General features: G+C 40.9%; 1 protein-coding gene across 2 annotated transcripts; it reads right to left on the bottom strand.

The window, feature by feature from the left end:
- Positions 1-2,031: 2,031 nt before the first annotated feature.
- LOC145877313 (E3 ubiquitin-protein ligase TRIM8-like) lies at positions 2,032-13,174 on the bottom strand. Of its 2 annotated transcripts, XM_082972625.1 has the most exons (7): positions 12,481-13,174; positions 11,952-12,047; positions 6,237-6,287; positions 5,774-5,876; positions 3,766-3,831; positions 3,065-3,463; positions 2,032-2,926 (listed from the first exon to the last, which is right to left on the bottom strand). In XM_082972625.1, the coding sequence occupies exons 1-6, from the start codon at positions 13,075-13,077 to the stop codon at positions 3,267-3,269; spliced, it is 1,110 nt and encodes a 369-aa protein (XP_082828751.1). In that variant the 5' UTR covers positions 13,078-13,174; the 3' UTR covers positions 2,032-2,926; positions 3,065-3,266. The 2 variants fall into 2 exon arrangements, with proteins under 2 accessions (XP_082828751.1, XP_082828750.1); XM_082972624.1 differs by lacking the exon at positions 2,032-2,926 and having other exon boundaries at positions 3,066-3,463; positions 3,766-5,876.
- Between the last annotated feature and the right edge of the window lie 9,079 nt (positions 13,175-22,253).

Below are 22,253 nucleotides of genomic sequence, written 5' to 3' on the forward strand. Positions count from 1 at the left end.
TCGTTGTAAAGCCTTTTTGAAATCAGACAGTGTGGTTAGATTAACGAGAGTCTTGTCTTTAAATAGCTGTAAAATAGTCATATGTTTGAGAAATTGAAGTAATAGGATTTTTAAGGTATTTGAAAATTGCGCTACTGGATTAGACTGGCTGTTGCGTAGGTGGGACGCATTCGTCCCCCCTAGCCCAGAGAGCTTAATGGCACCTGTTTGAACTTGTTATCAGTATAAAAGACACCTGTCCACAACCTCAAACAGTCACACTCCAAACTCCACTATGGCCAAGACCAAAGAGCTGTCAAAGGACACCAGAAACCAAATTGTAGACCTGCACCAGGCTGGGAAGACTGAATCTGCAATAGGTAAGCAGCTTGGTTTGAAGAAATCAACTGTGGGAGCAATTATTAGGAAATGGAAGACATACAAGACCACTGATAATCTCCCTCGATCTGGGGCTCCACGCAAGATCTCACTCCGTGGGGTCAAAATGATCACAAGAACGGTGAGCAAAAATCCCAGAACCACACGGGGGGACCTATTGAATGACCTGCAGAGAGCTGGGACCAAAGTAACAAAGCCTACCATCAGTAACACACTACGTCGCCAGGGACTCAAATCCTGCAGTGCCGGACGTGTCCCCCTGCTTAAGCCAGTACATGTCCAGGCCCGTCTGAAGTTTGCTAGAGAGCATTTGGATGATCCAGAAGATGATTGGGAGAATGTCATATGGTCAGATGAAAACAAAATATAACTTTTTGGTAAAAACTCAACTCGTTGTGTTTGGAGGACAAAGAATGCTGAGTTGCATCCAAAGAACACCATACCTACTGTGAAGCATGGGGGTGGAAACATCATGCTTTGGGGCTGTTTTTCTGCAAAGGGACCAGGACGACTGATCCGTGTAAAGGAAAGAATGAATGTATCGTGAGATTTTGAGTGAAAACCTCCTTCCATCAGCAAGGGCATTGAAGATGAAACGTGGCTGGGTCTTTCAGCATGACAATGATCCCAAACACACCGCCCGGGCAATGAAGGAGTGGCTTCGTAAGAAGCATTTCAAGGTCCTGGAGTGGCCTAGCCAGTCTCCAGATCTCATTTACATTTACATTTAAGTCATTTAGCAGACCCTCTTATCCAGAGCGACTTACAAATTGGTGCATTCACCTTATGATATCCAGTGGAACAACCACTTTACAATAGTGCATCTAAATCTTTTAAGGGGGGGGGGGGGGGGTTAGAAGGATTACTTTATCCTATCCCAGGTATTCCTTAAAGAGGTGGGTTTTCAGGTGTCTCCGGAAGGTGGTGATTGACTCCGCTGTCCTGGCGTCGTGAGGGAGCTTGTTCCACCATTGGGGTGCCAGAGCAGCGAACAGTTTTGACTGGGCTGAGCGGGAACTGTGCTTCCTCAGAGGTAGGGGGGCCAGCAGGCCAGAGGTGGATGAACGCAGTGCCCTTGTTTGGGTGTAGGGCCTGATCAGAGCCTGAAGGTATGGAGGTGCCGTTCCCCTCACAGCTCCGTAGGCAAGCACCATGGTCTTGTAATGATCTCAACCCCATAGAACATCTTTGGAGGGAGTTGAAAGTCCGTGTTGCCCAGCGACAGCCCCAAAACATCACTGCTCTAGAGGAGATCTGCATGGAGGAATGGGCCAAAATACCAGCAACAGTGTGTGAAAACCTTGTGAAGACTTACAGAAAACGTTTGACCTGTGTCATTGCCAACAAAGGGTATATAACAAAGTATTGAGATACATTTTTGTTATTGACCAAATACTTATTTTCCACCATAATTTCCAAATAAATTCATAAAAAATCCTACAATGTGATTTTCTGGATTTTTTTTCTCATTTTGTCTGTCATAGTTGACGTGTACCTATGATGAAAATTACAGGCCTCTCTCATCTTTTTAAGTGGGAGAACTTGCACAATTGGTGGCTGACTAAATACTTTTCCCCCCCACTGTATATATATATATATATATACATTTGCAGTCAATATTAATGTAAAAAAAGAGGGAACACTTTATGCCTTTCTTACTTTTATTGAGTGCCAGTGAAAATATGCAAATTAACAAATCAATTGAATACCCAGAATAGACCACCTACACTTTGCCTCCTTCCCTGCTATGCACAAGGCAGTAGAAATGGCATGTTTAAAATGAATGAGAAACTCTCTATTAAAGCATCCAGCTTTTATGAAACATGACAGTGTACAGTATATTCAGCTAACTGTCTAAATAACGTAGGGATTTACATCATATTTACGTAGTGCAAGTTACTATACACAAGGCCTGTTACAAGCACCCATTGAAATGGTAATAGTTTAACAGTAATTGAAACACCTTGCCACATTCAACAACTTGTGGTTAAGAACAAAGTGCTGCTGAAAACTTGGGAACAATAACAATCCCTTTAAGGACTGTTTATCTCTTTTCCCTGTCAATGAGAGCAGAGTATTAACCTATATCATCAACTGTTATTCCAAAAACATGTGACCATAAGTGGCAAACATATGCTCATTAATAGCCCTCAATTATACATAAACAATACGAACATGTTGGATCTACAGTCGAGCCTATGTGGCATGTTTGTACAAGAACCAAAAATATAAATCATTTAAGGAAAATAATATGAAAATGAAACCCACAGATATTAACACTATCTGAGGAGAAGCTGATTGGAATTGGATGGTACCTGAGCTACAGTTGGCTCTAGTTCTATCTATTCATCTTCCTTTTTAATGCTACGTTTCTGTTGTGGATATTTGATAGCAAACCAGTCTCTGTCTTTCAGAGCTACTGGCTCTGCTTGTAGGCAGGAGTCACAGTCCTTTTTACCTGGTATTCTGCAACTTGTTATGAAATTAAGCAAATGCCGCTCAACAGCTTTCACTTCATCACCTGTCCACTTGCTTCTCACCTTCACAGCTTTCATAAATGCAAACAAAATACAGCTGATTAACAATGAGCTCTGTTAAAGTGACAAATGGAGGATATGATACAAAGGATTCTAGTTAGTAGTTATATGATGTTATCAATACATGTGAATACAAAATGCTTACTAACCTTGCTTTCCTTTGGAGCACTTTGAGGAAGCTTGGGATGTGACTATTTTACCATGTCTTGGTTGTGTGTTGCTCATGTTATCCAGGGTGGTTGGCTCAGGAGTGCCCTCCATGTTATCCAGGGTGGTTGACTCAGGAGTGCCCTCCATGTTATCCAGGGTGGTTGGCTCAGGAGTGCCCTCCATGTTATCCAGGGTGGTTGGCTAAGGAGTGCCCTCCATGTTATCCAGGGTGGTTGACTCAGGAGTGCCCTCCATGTTATCCAGGGTGGTTGGCTCAGGAGTGCCCTCCATGTTATCCAGGGTGGTTGACTCAGGAGTGCCCTCCATGTTATCCAGGGTGGTTGACTCTTGTGTTTGCCTCAGAAGTGTCTGGTCCCTAGAAGTTTCTGTTGTTGAGCCTTTGCAAAGTAATAATGAATGTGATTATTTTCTATGAGCTTTATGACAATACATTTGCTTGCTTGTATTATTCACTGTAAACAACCTCAATGTCAGGCAATACGCAATTCTACATTAGATATTAACTGATATTTCAGATATAAACATAAACTGATTGCAAATCCATAAATGTGGAATTACTTATCACCACCAATGTGATTGTTTAAAAACAGATAGAGGATCGTTTCGATAATCCCAACAGAAATGTGCATTTATGTGACATAACTTAAAGATATTACCACATATATACAAGTCAGGATACCTTTGCATTGATGTAGGTCAGCAATGGATTCTTCGCTGGAATCATCATCACTCATTTCTACTTCATCTGGTTGGGTAAAAAACATTTACGGCCAATTATTTAAATGAAGGACTAACAACACTTATAATAGTTATATTTGAAGTTGCTAAAAACTATATTTCAAACAAAGTTTTAACTTCAGGATTGACCTCAATGTCATCCAGCCCTTTCCCCTGCAGGTAAGGCAGTCTTCCTTTTTCGATTGCTATCAACAGTTTGCTGACTTTTGCGAGCTGCAGGGTACTCTCTGGAAGCCGATAGAATTCTCTATGGACATGGATGTCATGTCCTAGAAAGGTGCCTCTGGGTTCTTTGCGCCGCATTGATTTGCATACTTGCGAAAGCAGTCGGAGCCTCTGTAATGGGAAAGGATACCTGGCCGTGCAAACATGTACACATTTTCTTTGTGGATTTGACACTCTTTCCTGCTTATCATGAGGAGGTCCATAGCAGCAATCATGTCAGGGGTTAGAAGCACTGGAACCTTTCTTGACCTTTTACCTCGAATCTCAACTCTCTCAAAGTGCTCTGCAAGCTTCCTCTCAAAGTCAGTAAGGCCACTCACAATGTCTGGATTCAGCTCCGTAAGATCCCTGGATGTGAAAGACTGAAGCTCCATTTTTGAAACTTCCCCTTCCCTCCTTCTGTTAAATAGTACTACCTGCGTCAAAGTCACTTTAGCAAGATTTCCAAAGCTTTTGCTGTTGGGTTCTTCCTCAAGGTCCTTCATACACTTAGCACGCTCAGTAGCAAGAAACTTGTGCAGCGCCGACACATCCTCTGTAAAGGGTCAAACCTGTGGTTTATTCCATTTGGCTTGTTGAAGTGTACCCAACGCGGCAGCTGAAATGGACTCTGTCCACTTTTTCTGATGTAAAGTGGCAAATTGCTTTGCAGACTCTGCAACAGCAGGGCGATTTGCAATGATGGCATTGCATTGCACAATGCCTGCAACTTTGGCTAAACTGTGTCCCAATTTCAAAGCCAATGATGGGATTTTATACGAGTTGCTTTCAACATCATAACCAGCAACAGATCTTACTGCCTGTATCACATGGGGAAAGTTACAGGGCATAACAAGGTCTTCGGTGCTCTTCAATGGTGTTATAGCCCTTGCCGTTATCAATAGTCTTGCCATCTCTCTCATTTTTTGGCGTGCGTAGTCATTCCTTTTCTCATATGGTTTCCTGGAATTTAACACTGACTCGCCGATACAAAGGATTTCAGTTTCACTCCTTACAACCGAGGAAACGTCATCCTGGTTCATTTCACAAACAATCTTCCAAACAGCTTCCTTAACTGAGTCAGGTCTTGGTATGTGCAATTGAATCCATTTCCGCCCAACTTGAGGCTCTCCCTCAACAGATTTCTTCGGGCAGTTTCTCACGTCTCCATAGGGAATTTCTTGCATACAGTCCTTCGCAAAATTTGCAGTGACGGTAGTAATCAGATGGTTTTGCAGTACTAGGTCTTCTACAGGCAACCATCTCTCCAGTGCCACAGCTTGCCACTTCAGCATTATGGTCAAAGTTTCCTCTCTTCTTAAGAGAGCGTAACAACTCTCTTCTTTTGCGGGATCCTTTATTAAAACTGAAAGCCATTGCAACATCAGGCTTTTCACTGTGGATGGATTCGAGGTGTCTTGCCAATTTAGAAATGGCCTTTTTACAATAAAGACAAAATTGCTTCTTGTTGTACTTGCTTCCTTTTGCTGTTATTGACAAAGGTGTGACATTTATGGAGCTTTTCTGGTGTGATGTGTTCTCTGATGAATTCACACTGCAGCTTATTACTGAAGTACAAGGATTGCTGCGCATCTTTGAATAACTTAATGTTCTTGGCTTCTCTGAACTGGTGGTACTATCCCCACTGTGTGCTGTAACGTTCCCTAATGGTGTGTTCTCTGACAGTTTGTGGTGGAGATTATTTTCTGTGGTTTTATATTCCTTACTACAAGAACTTATAGTACTTATAATAGAAGCATCCAAGAAACTGCCACATGTGTCTGGAACATAGTCTGCATCGTCATAGTCCGTAGCATCCGAAGATTCATCAAGTAGGTCAGTAGAGGTCTGAAGAAAAATGGAGAAAAAAAGCATCTAATTCTGTCAATAACTTATACATGTATTAATACCTGGGGTATCATACTCCCTACAGTACCATCACATTGTGCATAACACCTACATACTCACAGATAAATTAATTATGGTGAACTGATTGAAAGACCTCTGTCTCTCAGCTATCTCTTTTTTAGCCTTCTCATAACGATCATGATGGCGCTTCAGATTTTGCAGATAGCGTCTTTTTCTAAAATTAATTTGTATAAGTCTTACTGGAAATTACTACAATGTTTCCTCACATCAAAAATACCACAATGTGTTTACAAAGAACATTAACTATTTTATCTAATAACAAGAATGCAGCTTTCTTACCTGCTTTGCTGTAGGACACTGGAAGGGTATAATTCCACTGGACTTGCTTGCCTTGAATGAAATGATGAAGAATAAATATTTGTTTGTAATAACACAGCACCATAACAGTAAATTAGGATATTATACATTATACTGTATGTGAAAATAATTTGTGATAAGAAATGGATAATACTGTTTTATAGATGACCTATAGATGAAAATATTAATATGTGGATCTGGGGTTTTTAAGCAAGACTCTATAGAAATGGTTAAAACTGTACAATATCTGCTAGCCAACAATATGAGGACCGTGTAACACACACACTCTGCTCTGGTTGGGTCATACCATATCGAGACGTCATCTGAAACACATTTACGTCTTGAACAGACTAAATACAAAATGAGGACATGACGACTGATCACATCTAGAGTCAAGGTTAATGACTTTGAGTTATCCTTTTGTTGTCAAAGAAAGCTCACAACCTTAAAATTAATGTAAATGGATCTACTGCCATATCAATTAATTCACGCAAATTGATAAGAAGTATGTTAAATGGGCAAAAACATTGCCCAAAAAATACAAAAACATAGGCATTAGAGAGAATAAAGATTAATTGTATGTTTTGAGGAGCGGTTAGTTCTGTCAAATGGTCGGGCTAATTTTGTTTACGCTATGATATCGAAACAAGTTACGGGAATGTTGATATTGTGAACATTTTACATAAAAGGTTGGTTGTAATACAGTAAAAAGCCATTTAATTTATATATTGGAATGAACTGAGACAACAATTTAATTTAAATAGAAAAGATCTACAGTACATCTATACATCTACAACCGCATTACTACTGTAACTACAGTACATCTATACATCTACAACCGCATTACTACATTAGTACAGTAACTACAGTACATCTATACATCTACAACCGCATTACTACAGTAACTACAGTACATCTATACATCTACAACCACATTACTACAGTAACTACAGTACATCTATACATCTACAACCGCATTACTACAGTAACTACAGTACATCTATACATCTACAACCGCATTACTACAGTAACTACAGTACATCTATACATCTACAACCGCATTACTACAGTAACTACAGTACATCTATACATCTACAACCGCATTACTACAGTAACTACAGTACATCTATACATCTACAACCGCATTACTACAGTAACTACAGTACATCTATACATCTACCACCACATTACTACAGTAACTACAGTACATCTATACATCTACAACCGCATTACTACAGTAACTACAGTACATCTATACATCTACAACCGCATTACTACAGTAACTACAGTACATCTATACATCTACAACCACATTACTACAGTAACTACAGTATCTATATCCAGAATTCCACTAGTTGTACAGCTGTGGACAGAAGAAATCTGTCTTCTAAATGCAGCTGCCTTAAAAAGAACATAAAATGTTTCCAGTTATCTGTTGTAATGTCATACAGACGTATATCTCTCTAAAATGTGATAGGACTGGTAAAAGCTAACTGGACTAAATGACAATGGCAGTCTCCATTCTAGATAGTACATATATTCCAAAGAGGCAAGCTGTGACACACTATCTCTCTACAATCTCCTCCTTATTCCTCTGACACTGGCAGGAATGAAGACCAGAAGAGAGAAAGAAAGAGATAATGGAAGAGAAGCCAGAAGAAGAGTGTGACATTACCTCCTGGGGTGGTTGTCCCAGCATGTGGTGGCCATAATTCAAACTAAAGGTCTGTCTAAGACTAGAGGAACAGAGCCAACAGACTCCCAGTTTGCGTCCCAAGTGGCACCCTATTCACTATATAGTGCACTACTTTTGACCAGAGCCTAATGGCCAGAGCACTACGTTTGACCAGAACTCTGATCTAAAGTAGGGCACTATATAGGGAACAGGGTGCCATTTGGGATGCCGGCTCTGACTCTCTGATAGGCCAATACCTCTAAACGTTCCTGAATCTCCAATGTGCAGTGTAGCATAGTACCAGATACTCACAGCATGAGGCGAGGTTGGAGAAGCTACTGTAGGAAAGTCTTTAAACTAACTAGAAAACAGGCATGGAGCCCTGAGCTGGTTATATAAGGATGTTAAAATGTAAACATCTAGAGGATGGAGATAAAGGTGTGTTTAATCCATACTTTCTATAAGCTTCTATACAGAACCTCTACAGATATCAGCCATTTCCATTGAGGATTTTCCCCAGAGTGGCCACAGACTTTGTTTCCAACTCCACAGCCTGGATCCAGTGTCCCGCTGAGCTATGGCCTCAGTGGTCCTGCTCTGACTTGGGGCCAAGACGAGACCACTTGGACCTTCCGAGCGGCATTTTACATAACAATTGGCTAACTGTGTACATGGGTTAACGCCTTCCACAGTTAACACTTTCTCACAAAGCAACTGTCCTGATGATGCAGAGAGAGGTTGTTGAGTCTGCTCTTCACAAGTCTCTAGTGTCACCCTAAGGAGTCTGCTCTTCACAAGTCTCTAGTGTCACCCTAAGGAGTCTGCACTTCACAAGTCTCTAGTGTCACCCTAAGGAGTCTGCTCTTCACAAGTCTCTAGTGTCACCCTAAGGAGTCTGCTCTTCACAAGTCTCTAGTGTCACCCTAAGGAGTCTGCTCTTCACAAGTCTCTAGTGTCACCCTAAGGAGTCTGCACTTCACAAGTCTCTAGTGTCACCCTAAGGAGTCTGCTCTTCACAAGTCTCTAGTGTCACCCTAAGGAGTCTGCTCTTCACAAGTCTCTAGTGTCACCCTAAGGAGTCTGCTCTTCACAAGTCTCTAGTGTCACCCTAAGGAGTCTGCTCTTCACAAGTCTCTAGTGTCACCCTAAGGTGATGAAAACACACTTCCCAAAACATAACACTAGAGCTTAACCTGTTAGGGCTAGGGGGCAGTATTGACACGGCTGGATAAAAAACATACCCGATTTAATCTGGTTACCACTCCTACCCAGTAACTAGAATATGCATATACTTATTACATATGGATAGAAAACACCCTAAATTTTCTAAAACTGTTTGAATGGTGTCTGTGAGTATAACAGAACTCAAATGGCAGGTCAAAACCTGAGAGATTCCTTTACAGGAAGTGTCCTGTCTGACCATTTCTTGAACTTCTTTTCCATCTCTATCATTTACTAAGGATCTCTGCTCTAACGTGACACTTCCCACGTCGTCCATAGGCGCTCAGAGCCCGGGAAAAAACAGAATGTCGTCATTCCAGCCCCAGGCTGAAACACATTATCGCCTTTCTCAAGTGGCCGATCAAGGGACACTGGCCTTATGAGCGTGACCCCGACCGCCCCCGCCTTTGGGATTTTTTCCTCTGTTTGCCGAAAAGGAGATTCCCTGTCGGAATATTATCGCTTTTCTACGAGAAAAGTGTCGTAAAAATTGATTTTAAACAGCGGTTGACATGCTTCGAAGTACGGTAATGGAATATTTAGAATTTTATTGTCACGAATTGCGCCATGCGCGCGACACTTCTTTACTATTTCAGGTTGTGTCTGGAACGCACGAACAAAACGCCGCTATTCGGATATAACGATGGATTATTTTGGACCAAACCAACATTTGTTATTGAAGTAGCAGTCCTGGGTGTGTATTCTGACGAAGACAACAAAAGGTAATCAAACTTTTATAATAGTAAATATGATTATGGTGAGTGCTAAACTTGCCGGGTGTCTAAATAGCGAGCCCGTGATGCCTGGGCTATGTACTTAGAATATTGCAAAATGTGCTTTCACCAAAAAGCTATTTTAAAATCGGACATATCGAGTGCATAGAGGAGGTCTGTATCTATAATTCTTAAAATAATTGTTATGCTTTTTGTGAACGTTTATCGTGAGTAATTTAGTAAAATGTTAGCGAATTCCCCGGAAGTTTGCGGGGGGTATGCTAGTTCTGAACGTCACATGCTAATGTAAAAGCTGGTTTTTGATATAAATATGAACTTGATTGAACAAAACATGCATGTATTGTATAACATAATGTCCTAGGGTTGTCATCTGATGAAGATCATCAAAGGTGAGTGCTGCATTTAGCTGTCTTCTGGGTTTTGGTGACATTATATGCTGGCTTGAAAAATGGGTGTCTGATTATTTCTGGCTTGGTACTCTGCTGACATAATCTAATGTTTTGCTTTCGTTGTAAAGCCTTTTTGAAATCGGACAGTGTGGTTAGATTAACGAGAGTCTTGTCTTTAAATGGCTGTAAAATAGTCATATGTTTGAGAAATTGAAGTAATAGGATTTTTAAGGTTTTGAAAATCGCGCCACAGGATAGTAGTGGCTGTTACGTAGGTGGGACGAATTCGTCCCGCCTAGCCTAGAGAGGTTTTAAAACCCACTACCCCCATTCCACTACTTTGACCCTATCTGCTCCTGCACCAGGCCAACTAACCCTACACTCATTAAAACCCACTACCCCATTCCACTACTTTGACCCTATCTGCTCCTGCACCAGGCCAACTAACCCTACACTCATTAAAACCCACTACCCCATTCCACTACTTTGACCCTATCTGCTCCTGCACCAGGCCAACTAACCCTACACTCATTAAAACCCACTACCCACATTCCACTACTTTGACCCTATCTGCTCCTGCACCAGGCCAACTAACCCTACACTCATTAAAACCCACTACCCCATTCCACTACTTTGACCCTATCTGCTCCTGCACCAGGCCAACTAACCCTACACTCATTAAAACCCACTACCCCATTCCACTACTTTGACCCTATCTGCTCCTGCACCAGGCCAACTAACCCTACACTCATTAAAACCCACTACCCCATTCCACTACTTTGACCCTATCTGCTCCTGCACCAGGCCAACTAACCCTACACTCATTAAAACCCACTACCCCATTCCACTACTTTGACCCTATCTGCTCCTGCACCAGGCCAACTAACCCTACACTCATTAAAACCCACTACCCCCATTCCACTACTTTGACCCTATCTGCTCCTGCACCAGGCCAACTAACCCTACACTCATTAAAACCCACTACCCCCATTCCACTACTTTGACCCTATCTGCTCCTGCACCAGGCCAACTAACCCTACACTCATTAAAACCCACTACCCCATTCCACTACTTTGACCCTATCTGCTCCTGCACCAGGCCAACTAACCCTACACTCATTAAAACCCACTACCCCATTCCACTACTTTGACCCTATCTGCTCCTGCACCAGGCCAACTAACCCTACACTCATTAAAACCCACTACCCCATTCCACTACTTTGACCCTATCTGCTCCTGCACCAGGCCAACGACCTGGGAGGACAGGACACCACCACTCAACACACCCTGGAACTCTTCTGAAGTCAAATCTAGTATGACCAAATACTTCTCTGCAGCTGCCACCAAAACATTTTTTTTCTTCTGTGATTTACATTCCATTTCTGCGGTACAGTTGATAACCATTTGCTATGAACACTAAGAAGCCAACCTTACTGAAGCATATATCAATGGTTGGCCCATCCCTCTGTGCTGTCACAGATCTACTACTCACAGGGATCCTCTCAGGATCCCTCAGCCTTGACCCATCCTCCTCTACTTTCTTCACTGCCTCAGCAGTGACAACCTGTTCCCAACAGTGGGGTCAGTGGGATTGGATAGGGGCCCCTCTTCCTCTCTCTCTCTCTCTGACTGGAGGAGACAGGTGAAATGGTGTGTCTCCTCTGGTCAACAATACTCACCTTGAGAGACTCCACAGCCTGTTGGAGCTCCTTCAGCTCCTTCTCTCTCTCCTGGAATCTCTGCTGGACCTTCTGCTGACTCATCCCCAGCTGCCTCTGTGGAGAATCACTCTTCAATGAGCTATCAAGCTTTATTAGTCCAGTAGATCAATAGTATAGTAATGTGACATAGGGCCCATAGAGAGGAAGATCTAAAAAAATGGATGGTCCATTTACTAAATGATATTTATTTGTTGCTATGTGAATGATTATAGTTTTTATGGTAGGACTACATGTATCAACAGGTTGAGACTGAACTTTGGACTCATAAAAGGGCATTCAGAATGATAATAGTCTTTGACATTATAAAATGGTGATACATTTAGAGAATCTGGGTTGACATATCAATATACTCAAGGTTTGTGTTCATATTTGTTCTGCTGAGGATTCATTTCATTTCAATGATCTCATATTCAAACAGCCTTAGTTCCTACTGTATCTTTAATTCTTTGTTTATCAGACAGTCACCAATAAGTTGTTCTGGTCTTACCTGTTTCTCAGTCATCTCTGCTGCAGCTGACACTGTATCATGGCCTTTATGTTCGTCCATTGTACACTGATAACAGATACACTGCTGATCGGTACGACAGTAAACCTCCAGCAGTTTGTCATGATGAGAGCAGATCTTCTCCTGTAGTTGTGCGGTGGCTTTGACCATCTTGTGCTTCTTCAAAGCAGGAGATTCGTAGTGAGATTGGAGGTGAGTCTCACAGTAAGAGGCCAGACACACCAGACAGGACATGAGGGCTTTCTGCTTTCTGGTCCCAGTGCAGACATCACACACCACATCTCTAGGTCCAGCATAGCACAGAGCAGGAGGGGGAGCAGCCTGGAGTCCTGTCTTCTTCAGTTTCTCCACCACCTCAGCCAACATGTTATTTTTACTCAGCGTCGGCCTCGGACTGAAGGTCTGTCTGCACTGAGGACAGCTATAGACCCCTTTCAGAACATCCTGATCCCAGCAGCCCTCAATACAGCTCCTACAGTAACTGTGTCCACAGGGGATGGCGACTGGTTCCTTCAGTAGATCCAGACAGACAGAACAACAGAACTGGTCCTGGTCCAGCAGAACTCCCTGTTGAGCCATTTGGACGGTTGTTCACTCTCACACAGACAGACGACACAGAGACTCAGATCAGTTTCGTTTCCTCAGAAGAGAGTTTGTGAAGGGGGATGGACTTCCTGGTTCTGCCAGAGGGGTGGGGTTAGAGGGAGGGAGGGAGGAATGCAGGAAGAGAGAGAGGAACTGCATGCAACATCAAGAGGGAGACAAATAGTTTTGTTCCAATGTTAGAGCCCTTAACATGGAACAAATGACATAATGAATCTTAAAATGTGAGTTGTTAGAATATATGAAGGGTAACAGTTTTCTATGAAGTACGTATGTATCATTATTTTAATCACCTTTATAATGCCTTATAAATCGATAAGTCCTGAGGAGGTGTGATATATGGTTATTATACAGTACCACGGCTAAGGGCTGTTCTTAGACAAGACACAACACGGATTGAGAATTATCTAACACTTTCAACAATACAATCACATTTTATTTTATTGGTTTCATACACATATTTATCAGATGTTATTGTGGGTGAAGGGAAATGCTTGTGTTCCTGGTTCCAACAGTGCAGTAATATCTAACAATGCTTGTGTTCCCAGCTCCAACAGTGCAGTAATATCTAACAATGCTTGTGTTCCCAGCTCACAGAGGGCAGAAGTCAATGAAAATATTAGGACAAGCAATGATATATATATATATATATATATATATATATATATATATATATATATACATATATACACTGTATACTGTGATGTGATGCATAGACAATTTGGAGTACATCTGTAGTATATCTGAAGAATAGTAGATGTACAGTAGTAGTTATATAGGATGAACCAGGACTAGAATACAGTATATACATATTAAGTGGACAGCAGTAGTTATATAGGATGAACCATGACTGGAATACAGTATATACATATGAAGTGGACAGCAGTAGTTATATAGGATGAACCAGGACTAGAATACAGTATATACATATGAAGTGGGCAGCAGTAGTTATATAGGATGAACCATGACTAGAATACAGTATATACATATGAAGTGGACAGCAGTAGTTATATAGGATGAACCAGGACTGGAATACAGTATATACATATGAAGTGGACAGCAGTAGTTATATAGGATGAACCAGGACTGGAATACAGTATATACATTTGTATTTATTTCACCTTTATTTAACCAGGTAGGCAAGTTGAGAACAAGTTCTCATTTACAATTGCGACCTGGCCAAGATAAAGCAAAGCAGTTCGACAACATACAACAACACAGAGTTACACATGGAGTAAAACAAACATACAGTCAATAATACAGTAAAAACATAAGTCTATATACATTGTGAGCAAATTAGGTGAGATAAGGGAGGTAAAGGCAATAAATAGGCCATGGTGGCAAAGTAAATACAATATAGCAAGTAAAACACTGGAATGGTAGATTTATAATTTGAAGAAAGTTCAAAGTTAAAATATAAATAATATGGTGCAAAGGAGCAAAATAAATAAATAAATAAATACAGTAGGGGAACAAGTAGTAGTTTGGGCTAAATTATAGATGGGCTATGTACAGGTGCAGTGATCTGGGAGCTGCTCTGACAGCTGGTGCTTAAAGCTAGTGAGGGAGATATGTGTTTCCAGTTTCAGAGATTTTTGTAGTTCGTTCCAGTCATTGGCAGCAGAGAACTGGAAGGAGAGACGGCCAAAGGAGGAAATGGCTTTGTGGGTAACCAGAGAGATCCCTGACCTTATCTTCTCTCAAGAAGATGTCTGGTAGGCCCATTTACATACCTTTTTTGGACATTTCAAGATAGCAGATGTTTGAGTTGGGTCTATTAACACAGCTGTGAGTTGTTATTTTTTTCATTTTTTCATTTTTGACAAAATGAGCACTCCTGGAAGTGACAGATTTTGACTCATATTGAGTGATAAGACTGAGCTATTTAAAAACACTTTTTCAACATTTCAAGATAGCAGTTAGTTCAGTTTGATCTTATTAAAGACGGCTGTATCATTTTTTTATTCATTTTGACATATTGTTTGGGACCACTTTTTTTGCTCTGTTTGAAGGCTGTCAGCTTCTTCTCAGGAAGAGAATCCCTTAGCCTTTCGACTAATTTTGGGTTAGTTCTCTCAAGAAGAACTAACCCATCTCAACATGACAGAAAGTAAGACAGGAGTCCCTGACCTTATCTTCTCTCAAGAAGATGTCTGGTAGGCCCATTTAAATACCTTTTTTGGACATTTCAAGATAGCAGATGTTTGAGTTGGGTCTATTAACACAGCTGTGAGTTGTTATTTTTTCATTTTTGACAAAATGAGCACTCCTGGAAGTGACAGATTTTGACTCATATTGAGTGATAAGACTGAGCTATTTAATGCCAACACCCAATTGTGTCCCTTATTCCATCATGCAATGCAGACATACCGGTGTATTCCTCATTTCATCATGTAATGCAGACCTACAGGTGTATCACTCATCATGCAACGCAGACATTCAGGTGCTCTCACTCATTCCTTATTTAATGTAATCATGCAGGTGCTATTCCCCAAAACAATGAATAAAGCTTACTAACCTTGTTATTTGCAGCTGAGTTTTTCAATGTTCGTTGAATCTCGTCACCACCTCTGTCGCGTACCAGTTTGCCACCGGCCTGTGAAGAACCCACAGTAAAGGGCCAGGTCTTTGATTTACGGATATTTCATCCGCACGGTTTCCGTGTCTCCTTGGAACGACAGCGGCAGTTTGAGATCCGGCTCGAAGGACCAATTGTTAAAGGAATTTTATATCTTTTATGATAATAATCAATAATCAATTCGCCTTGACTAATGCCCAAAGTTTGTAAGACAATGGGTTCAAATAATTAGGCAAGGACTCAGCTTTCTGCAAAAGGTATCTGTAGCTTTATTCAGAGAACGTTCTGAGGTCAGGATAACAAAACAGTCATTATATAGTTCTTGCTTTCTTACGCACATGCATTTACACACAATCTGTTGGTGACCTGCAACCCCCATAAACTTCTCACACTGTTTATCACCTTCTGGCTCAGCCTGTTCCTTTCCTTCAAGGTTAGGAACTCTCTGAGGTTTTACTCCCTTGACCATCTGCTTCTCTATCTCTCTATACTAATTGCATACACACATTTCTTTCCCTCTCCAGTGGTTCCTGGACTTTCCGGAACTAATCAGACTAATCGATCCCTACATTGATCTTTACTTTGATTATTCATTAACCTCTTGGGGCTAGGTGGGACGCTAGCGTGCCACCTGTGGTGCACTCCATCAACAGCAGGTGCATTTCAAGAGCGGCAAATTTGAATCCAAATAAATGTCAAAATTCAAATTTTTCAAAAATACAACTATGTTACACCATTTGAAAGATAAACATCTCCTTAATCTAACCACGTTTTACGATTTCAAAAAGGTTTTACGGCGAAAGCATAAATTTAGAGTATGTTAGGACAGTACATTTACAAGAGTTGTGTGTAATGTTTTGTCAAGTCAAAGACAGGGTCACCAAAACCATAAAACCAGCTAAAATGATACACTAACCTTTTACAATCTCCATCAGATGACACTCCTAGGACATTATGTTAGACAATGCATGCATTTTTAGTTCTATCAAGTTCATATTTATATACAAAAACAGCGTTTTACTATGGCATTGATGTTGAGGAAATCGTTTCCCTCCAATAACCGGCAGTCAAGTCAGCGTCAGAAATTAAATAATTAAAATTAGAAAACATTGTTAAAATATTATATTGTCATTTAAAGAATTATAGATTTACATCTTTTGAACGCAATCAACTTGCCAGATTTAAAAATAACCTTACTGGGAAATCACACTTTGCAATAATCTGAGCACTGTGCCCAGAAAAATACGCGTTGCGATACAGACTAGACGTCATGTTGGGGAGATCTAAAATCGAAAATACTATGTAAATAATCCATTACCTTTGATTCTCTTCATCAGATGTCACTTCCAGGTATCACAGGTCCATAACGAATGTAGTTTTGTTCAAAAAAGCTCATCATTTATGTCCAAAAATCTCCGTCTCGTTAGCACATGATGTAAGCCAGCCGGACTTCTCGTCATGAACGAGGGGAAAAAATATATTTCCGTTCGTTCAAACATGTCAAACGTTGTATAGCATAAATCATTAGGGCCTTTTTTAACCAGAACATGAATAATATTCAAGGTGGACGAATGCATAGCCTTTTATAACGTATTGGAACGAGGGTACCCAACATGAAGTAGCGCGCCAGGTGTCTAATGGGACATCACCGTTCCATGGCTCTTGTTCGGTCAGATCTCCCTCCAGAAGACTCAAAACACTTTGTAAAGGCTGGTGACATCTAGTGGAAGCAATAGGAAGTGCCAAAATATTCCTAAACCCCTGTGTCTTTCAATGGGATAGCTTTAAAGTCAATACAACACATCAGGTATCCACTTCCTGTCAGAAAATGTCTCAGGGTTTTGCCTGCCAAATGAGTTCTGTTATACTCACAGACACCATTCAAACAGTTTTGGAAACTTTAGAGTGTTTTCTATCCATATATAATAAGTATATGCATATTCTAGTTACTGGGTAGGATTAGTAACCAGATTAAATCGGGTACATTTTTTTTATCCAGACGTGCAAATGCTGCCCCCTAGACCCAACAGGTTAACCATGCTGTATGACTAATAATTCATCATGGTTTATTGATTCATTTACATTTAATAGATAATTCTCTTATCAAGCACCCACCACTGCGACCTGTATGCTCTCGTCGGCTGGCCCTCGCTACATATTCGTCGCCAAACCCACTGGCTCCAGGTCATCTATAGGTCTTTGCTAGGCCGCCTTCACTCAGCTCACAGGTCACCATAGCAACACCCACCCATAGCACGCGCTCCAGGAGGTATATCTCACTGGTCATCCCCAAAGCCAACACCTACTTTGGACACATTTCTTTCTAGTTCTCTGCTGCCAATGACTGGAACGAATTGCAAAAATCGCTGAAGTTGGAGACATATATCTCCCTCACTAACTTTAAGCATCAGCTATCTGAGCAGCTTACCGATCGCTGCAGCTGTACACAGCCCATCTGTAAATAGCCCATCCAACTGCCTACCTCATCCCCATGTTTTTATTTACTTTTTTGCTCTTTTGCACACCAGTATTTCTACTTGCACATCATCATCTGCACATCTATCTCTCCAGTGTTAATTTGCTAAATTGTAATTACTTCGCTACTATGGCCTATTTATTGCCTTACCTCCTTACTCCATTTGCACAACTGTATATAGATTTTTCTATTGTGTTATTGACTGTATGCTTGTTTATTCCATGTGTAACTCTGTGTTGTTTGTGTCGCACTGCTTTGCTTTATCTTGGCCAGGTCGCAGTCGTAAATGAGAACTTGTTCTCAACTGGCCTACCTGGTTAAATAAATAAATAAAATCTGAACTTTATTGACAACACCCAAATGGATACTGTCATTAACGCGGTTCTTCAATAATTACACATAATTCTTAATGCTTTAGCAAACATTTTATTAAACAGGACATTCAAAAATATCCTTACAATTATAATCCAAAGTAGTGTGAAATGCACTCCTAAGCAACCTGGAAATGGAGGTTACTCCCCTGAGTTTTCCCCCATTCACATTCAGAATACATTGTGAAAAACTAAAATCTTTGCTCACCATTTTTGCTCCAGGTAGATATAGTACATCCATAACTAGTGGTTTCCTCATTAGCAGGGAGGAGTTTCTGCAATCAAATTGCCCTCGTGCCGCAATTTTAGCAAATACAGAAAGGGGCCTATATTGGAGACCAAAAGTCGTCTGGCACACTGCTTAGAGTTTCAACAACATGAATAACTTATTTCTAGCCTACAATCATTGATGTTACTACGAATGTGAAAACAAGACAAAATATTACTATTCTTGCTCATTTTAAGGCAAATATCAAATAATTGTAACATTCATTACAGAAGTCAATTGTTGTCCAACATCATGGCTCCGCTGTTGGCATCACCTTTTACAGTGGATTACCGCTGTTGTGGGCCTTTAATCATCTGTCTGACTTTGTTGTTCACACAGGAGAGATACTTAACTATCGTGGATCCTCTGGGGAGCCTCAACACCCTCATGATGCTGAAGAGGCAGAGAAGAGTCTCTCCACATCAGAACACCTCAATAAACACCTGCAGACATCCACAGGGAAGAGAACTCACTGCTGCTCTGACTGTGGGAAGAGATTCACCTCCCCATCAGGCATTAAAATTCATCAGAGAATCCACACAGGAGAGAAACCTTATAGCTGTAATCAATGTGGGAAGAGTTTTGGTCAATCTGGCCATCTGGTATCACACCAGAGAACACACACAGGAGAGAAACCTTATAGCTGTGGTCAATGTGGGAAGAGTTTTGGTCAATCTGGCCATCTGGTATCACACCAGAGAATACACACAGGAGAGAAACCTTATAGCTGTGGTCAATGTGGGAAGAGTTTTGGTGGATCTGGAGGGCTGACAGTGCACCAGAGAACACACACAGGAGAGAAACCGTATAGCTGTGATCAATGTGGGAAGAGTTTTGGTCGATCTGGAAATCTGACTGCACACCAGAGAACACACACAGGAGAGAAATCTTATAGCTGTGATCAATGTGGGAAGAGTTTTACTACATTTGCCACTGTGACTCGACACCAGAGAATACACACAGGAGAGAAACCATATAGGTGTGATCAATGTGGGAAGAGTTTTGGTGGATCTGGATGGCTGACAGTGCACCAGAGAACACACACAGGAGAGAAACCATATAGCTGTGGTCAATGTGGGAAGAGTTTTGGTGGGTCTGGAAATCTGACTGCACACCAGAGAACACACCAGAGAACACACACAGGAGAGAAATCTTATAGCTGTGGTCAATGTGGGAAGAGTTTTACTACATTTGGCACTGTGACTCGACACCAGAGAATACACACAGGAGAGAAATCTTATAGCTGTGGTCAATGTGGGAAGAGATACTCTGATAAAAGATCTCTGATCAAACATCAGAAAATACATACATGAAGGAATTGTTTCATGATATCAATGAAATGAAATCTCACAATGTAGAATGTTTTAACATTGTAGAAGGAGTATTTTAATGTCACAATGTAGAACCCTAAACGTTTGTCCCCTGTTCTATTGATTTCAACATGATATGGATATTAACCTCAGGGGGAAAATCCAGGCTCTGAATTGAAAGAGTTACTATTTATGAGATTTAACAAAAAGTGACTAACAAAAGAAAGAGTTGTGTTACACTTACCATGTTGGTGACCCACTTGAATCAAAATGCAACACTTCAAAATGTAGCTAGCTGTTTTCTACAAATTGTCTTCTAACCAGGGATGTACACATTATTCCCAGATTCCATGTGGATTTTGAGCTGTTCGTTTTAACAGGACGTGTAAACTCATCTTCCTCCTTTCGCACAATTGATTGCCAGCAGCATACCACCCTGCATCCCACTGCTTGCTTGCTTCTGAAGCTAAGCAGGGTTGGTCCTGGTCAGTCCCTAGATGGGAGACCATATGCTGCTGGAGGGCCAGTCGGAGGAACTCTTTCCTCTGGTCTAAACAATATCCCAATGCCCCAGGGCAGTGACTGCCCAGTGTAGGGTGCCGTCTTTCGGATGGGACGTTAAACGGGTGTCCTGACTCTCTGAGCTCATTAAAGATCCCATTGCACTTATCGTAAGAGTAGGGGTGTTAACCCCGGTGTCCTGGCTAAATTCCCAATCTGGCCCTCATACCATCACGGCCACCTAATCATCCCCAGCTTACAATTGGCTCGTTCATTCCCCTCATCTCCCCTGTAACTATTCCCCAGGTTGTTGCTGTAAATGAGAATGTGTTCTCAGTCAACTTAACTGGTAAAACAACGGTAAAAAGAAAAAAAAATCCACATGATATCGATGAGTTATGACAAATAAGTGTTGTGTTCCTTTGTTTAGGGACCCCTAAATTTAAATGCATCACTCCAAAATGTAGCTGACTGTCTTCTGCAGGTTGTCCTCTAATCAGTGAGGTGAAATATATCTCCCATTTCCATGTGTTTTTTTAGTTGTGTTAGTTTCAACATCACGTACAACCTGATTTCCCCCCTAATCGATATCAGTGATTTATTGCTACTTGTCAAACCAACAGTGTTTCTGGTGCTTGTACAGTTTTATAAGGTGCTTGTTTTAAATAATACAAGTAATATAATTATTGTGGCAGATGTTTGTGTATATAGCACATGTTATGTTTAGGTTTTCAATTTATCACAAACTGTTTCTGCATATTGGTTATTGATTTGGACACGTTAAAACTGTTTTGACATTGGGGATATCCCATCTAGCAAAATGACGTTGAAAATATGACTATGCAATCAAATATTTACATTTCATGTAACATTTAGTAGTGATAATTATTTATGCAACCAACTGACAATTTTTTTGGTACAATTATATTGACATTGTTGCCCTGCTTTTATAATATCAGGGTTCATTCTCAGATGTGCCAACACAAATGTACTAGAGCATGACATTGGGGACTGGGCCCCGATCCAACAACATGCCTATCTAGTGAACCCTGAAAAGAGAGAGAAGCTCTGCAGTGAGGTGGAAAGTTACTATGGATATTGCAGGAGTTTCCTCTTGAAATCAGACATGTCTGTGGTAAGGACAACTTGGTTTCTGATTGTCTCAAGGGTGGGCAGTCAAGAAGATTAGTTTTTTTGCGTTTAGCTAGTGCGTTGCTATAGATCACAATTTATTTTGACTGCACGTTTTTCCGTGTCGGAGATGAGTTTTGTTTGGGCTCGTTCCAAGGGGACGAGAGTTCTAGAAGCTAGTGAGTTTTAGGAAGATGAGAGTTCTAGAAGCTAGTGGGGAGAATATATATATTTTTTCTTGTTTATAATTGTTGACAGCCAGTAGACACCATGTTTATATTGGTGAAGGTGAAGCATTGTAGTTGATTATAATGTGAAATAGAAGTTATTTTCAACTAGTAGAAAAATGAGGAAGGGAAGTGCTACTAAGGTACACAATAGTAAATGTTGGTAGACAGAAGGTGCTCTTTGGTAAAAGGGGTGAGTTGGTCATCAAAAAGAAAGGAGGACCAAGGCACTCTTCATATAATTGATTAAAATGCCTTTATTAGTATGGCAGGTTCAATAGAAACAATGT

This window comes from Salmo salar, unplaced genomic scaffold, assembly GCF_965601325.2.
Source record: "Salmo salar unplaced genomic scaffold, fSalSal1 ptg000858l, whole genome shotgun sequence".
Lineage (NCBI taxonomy): Eukaryota > Metazoa > Chordata > Actinopteri > Salmoniformes > Salmonidae > Salmo > Salmo salar.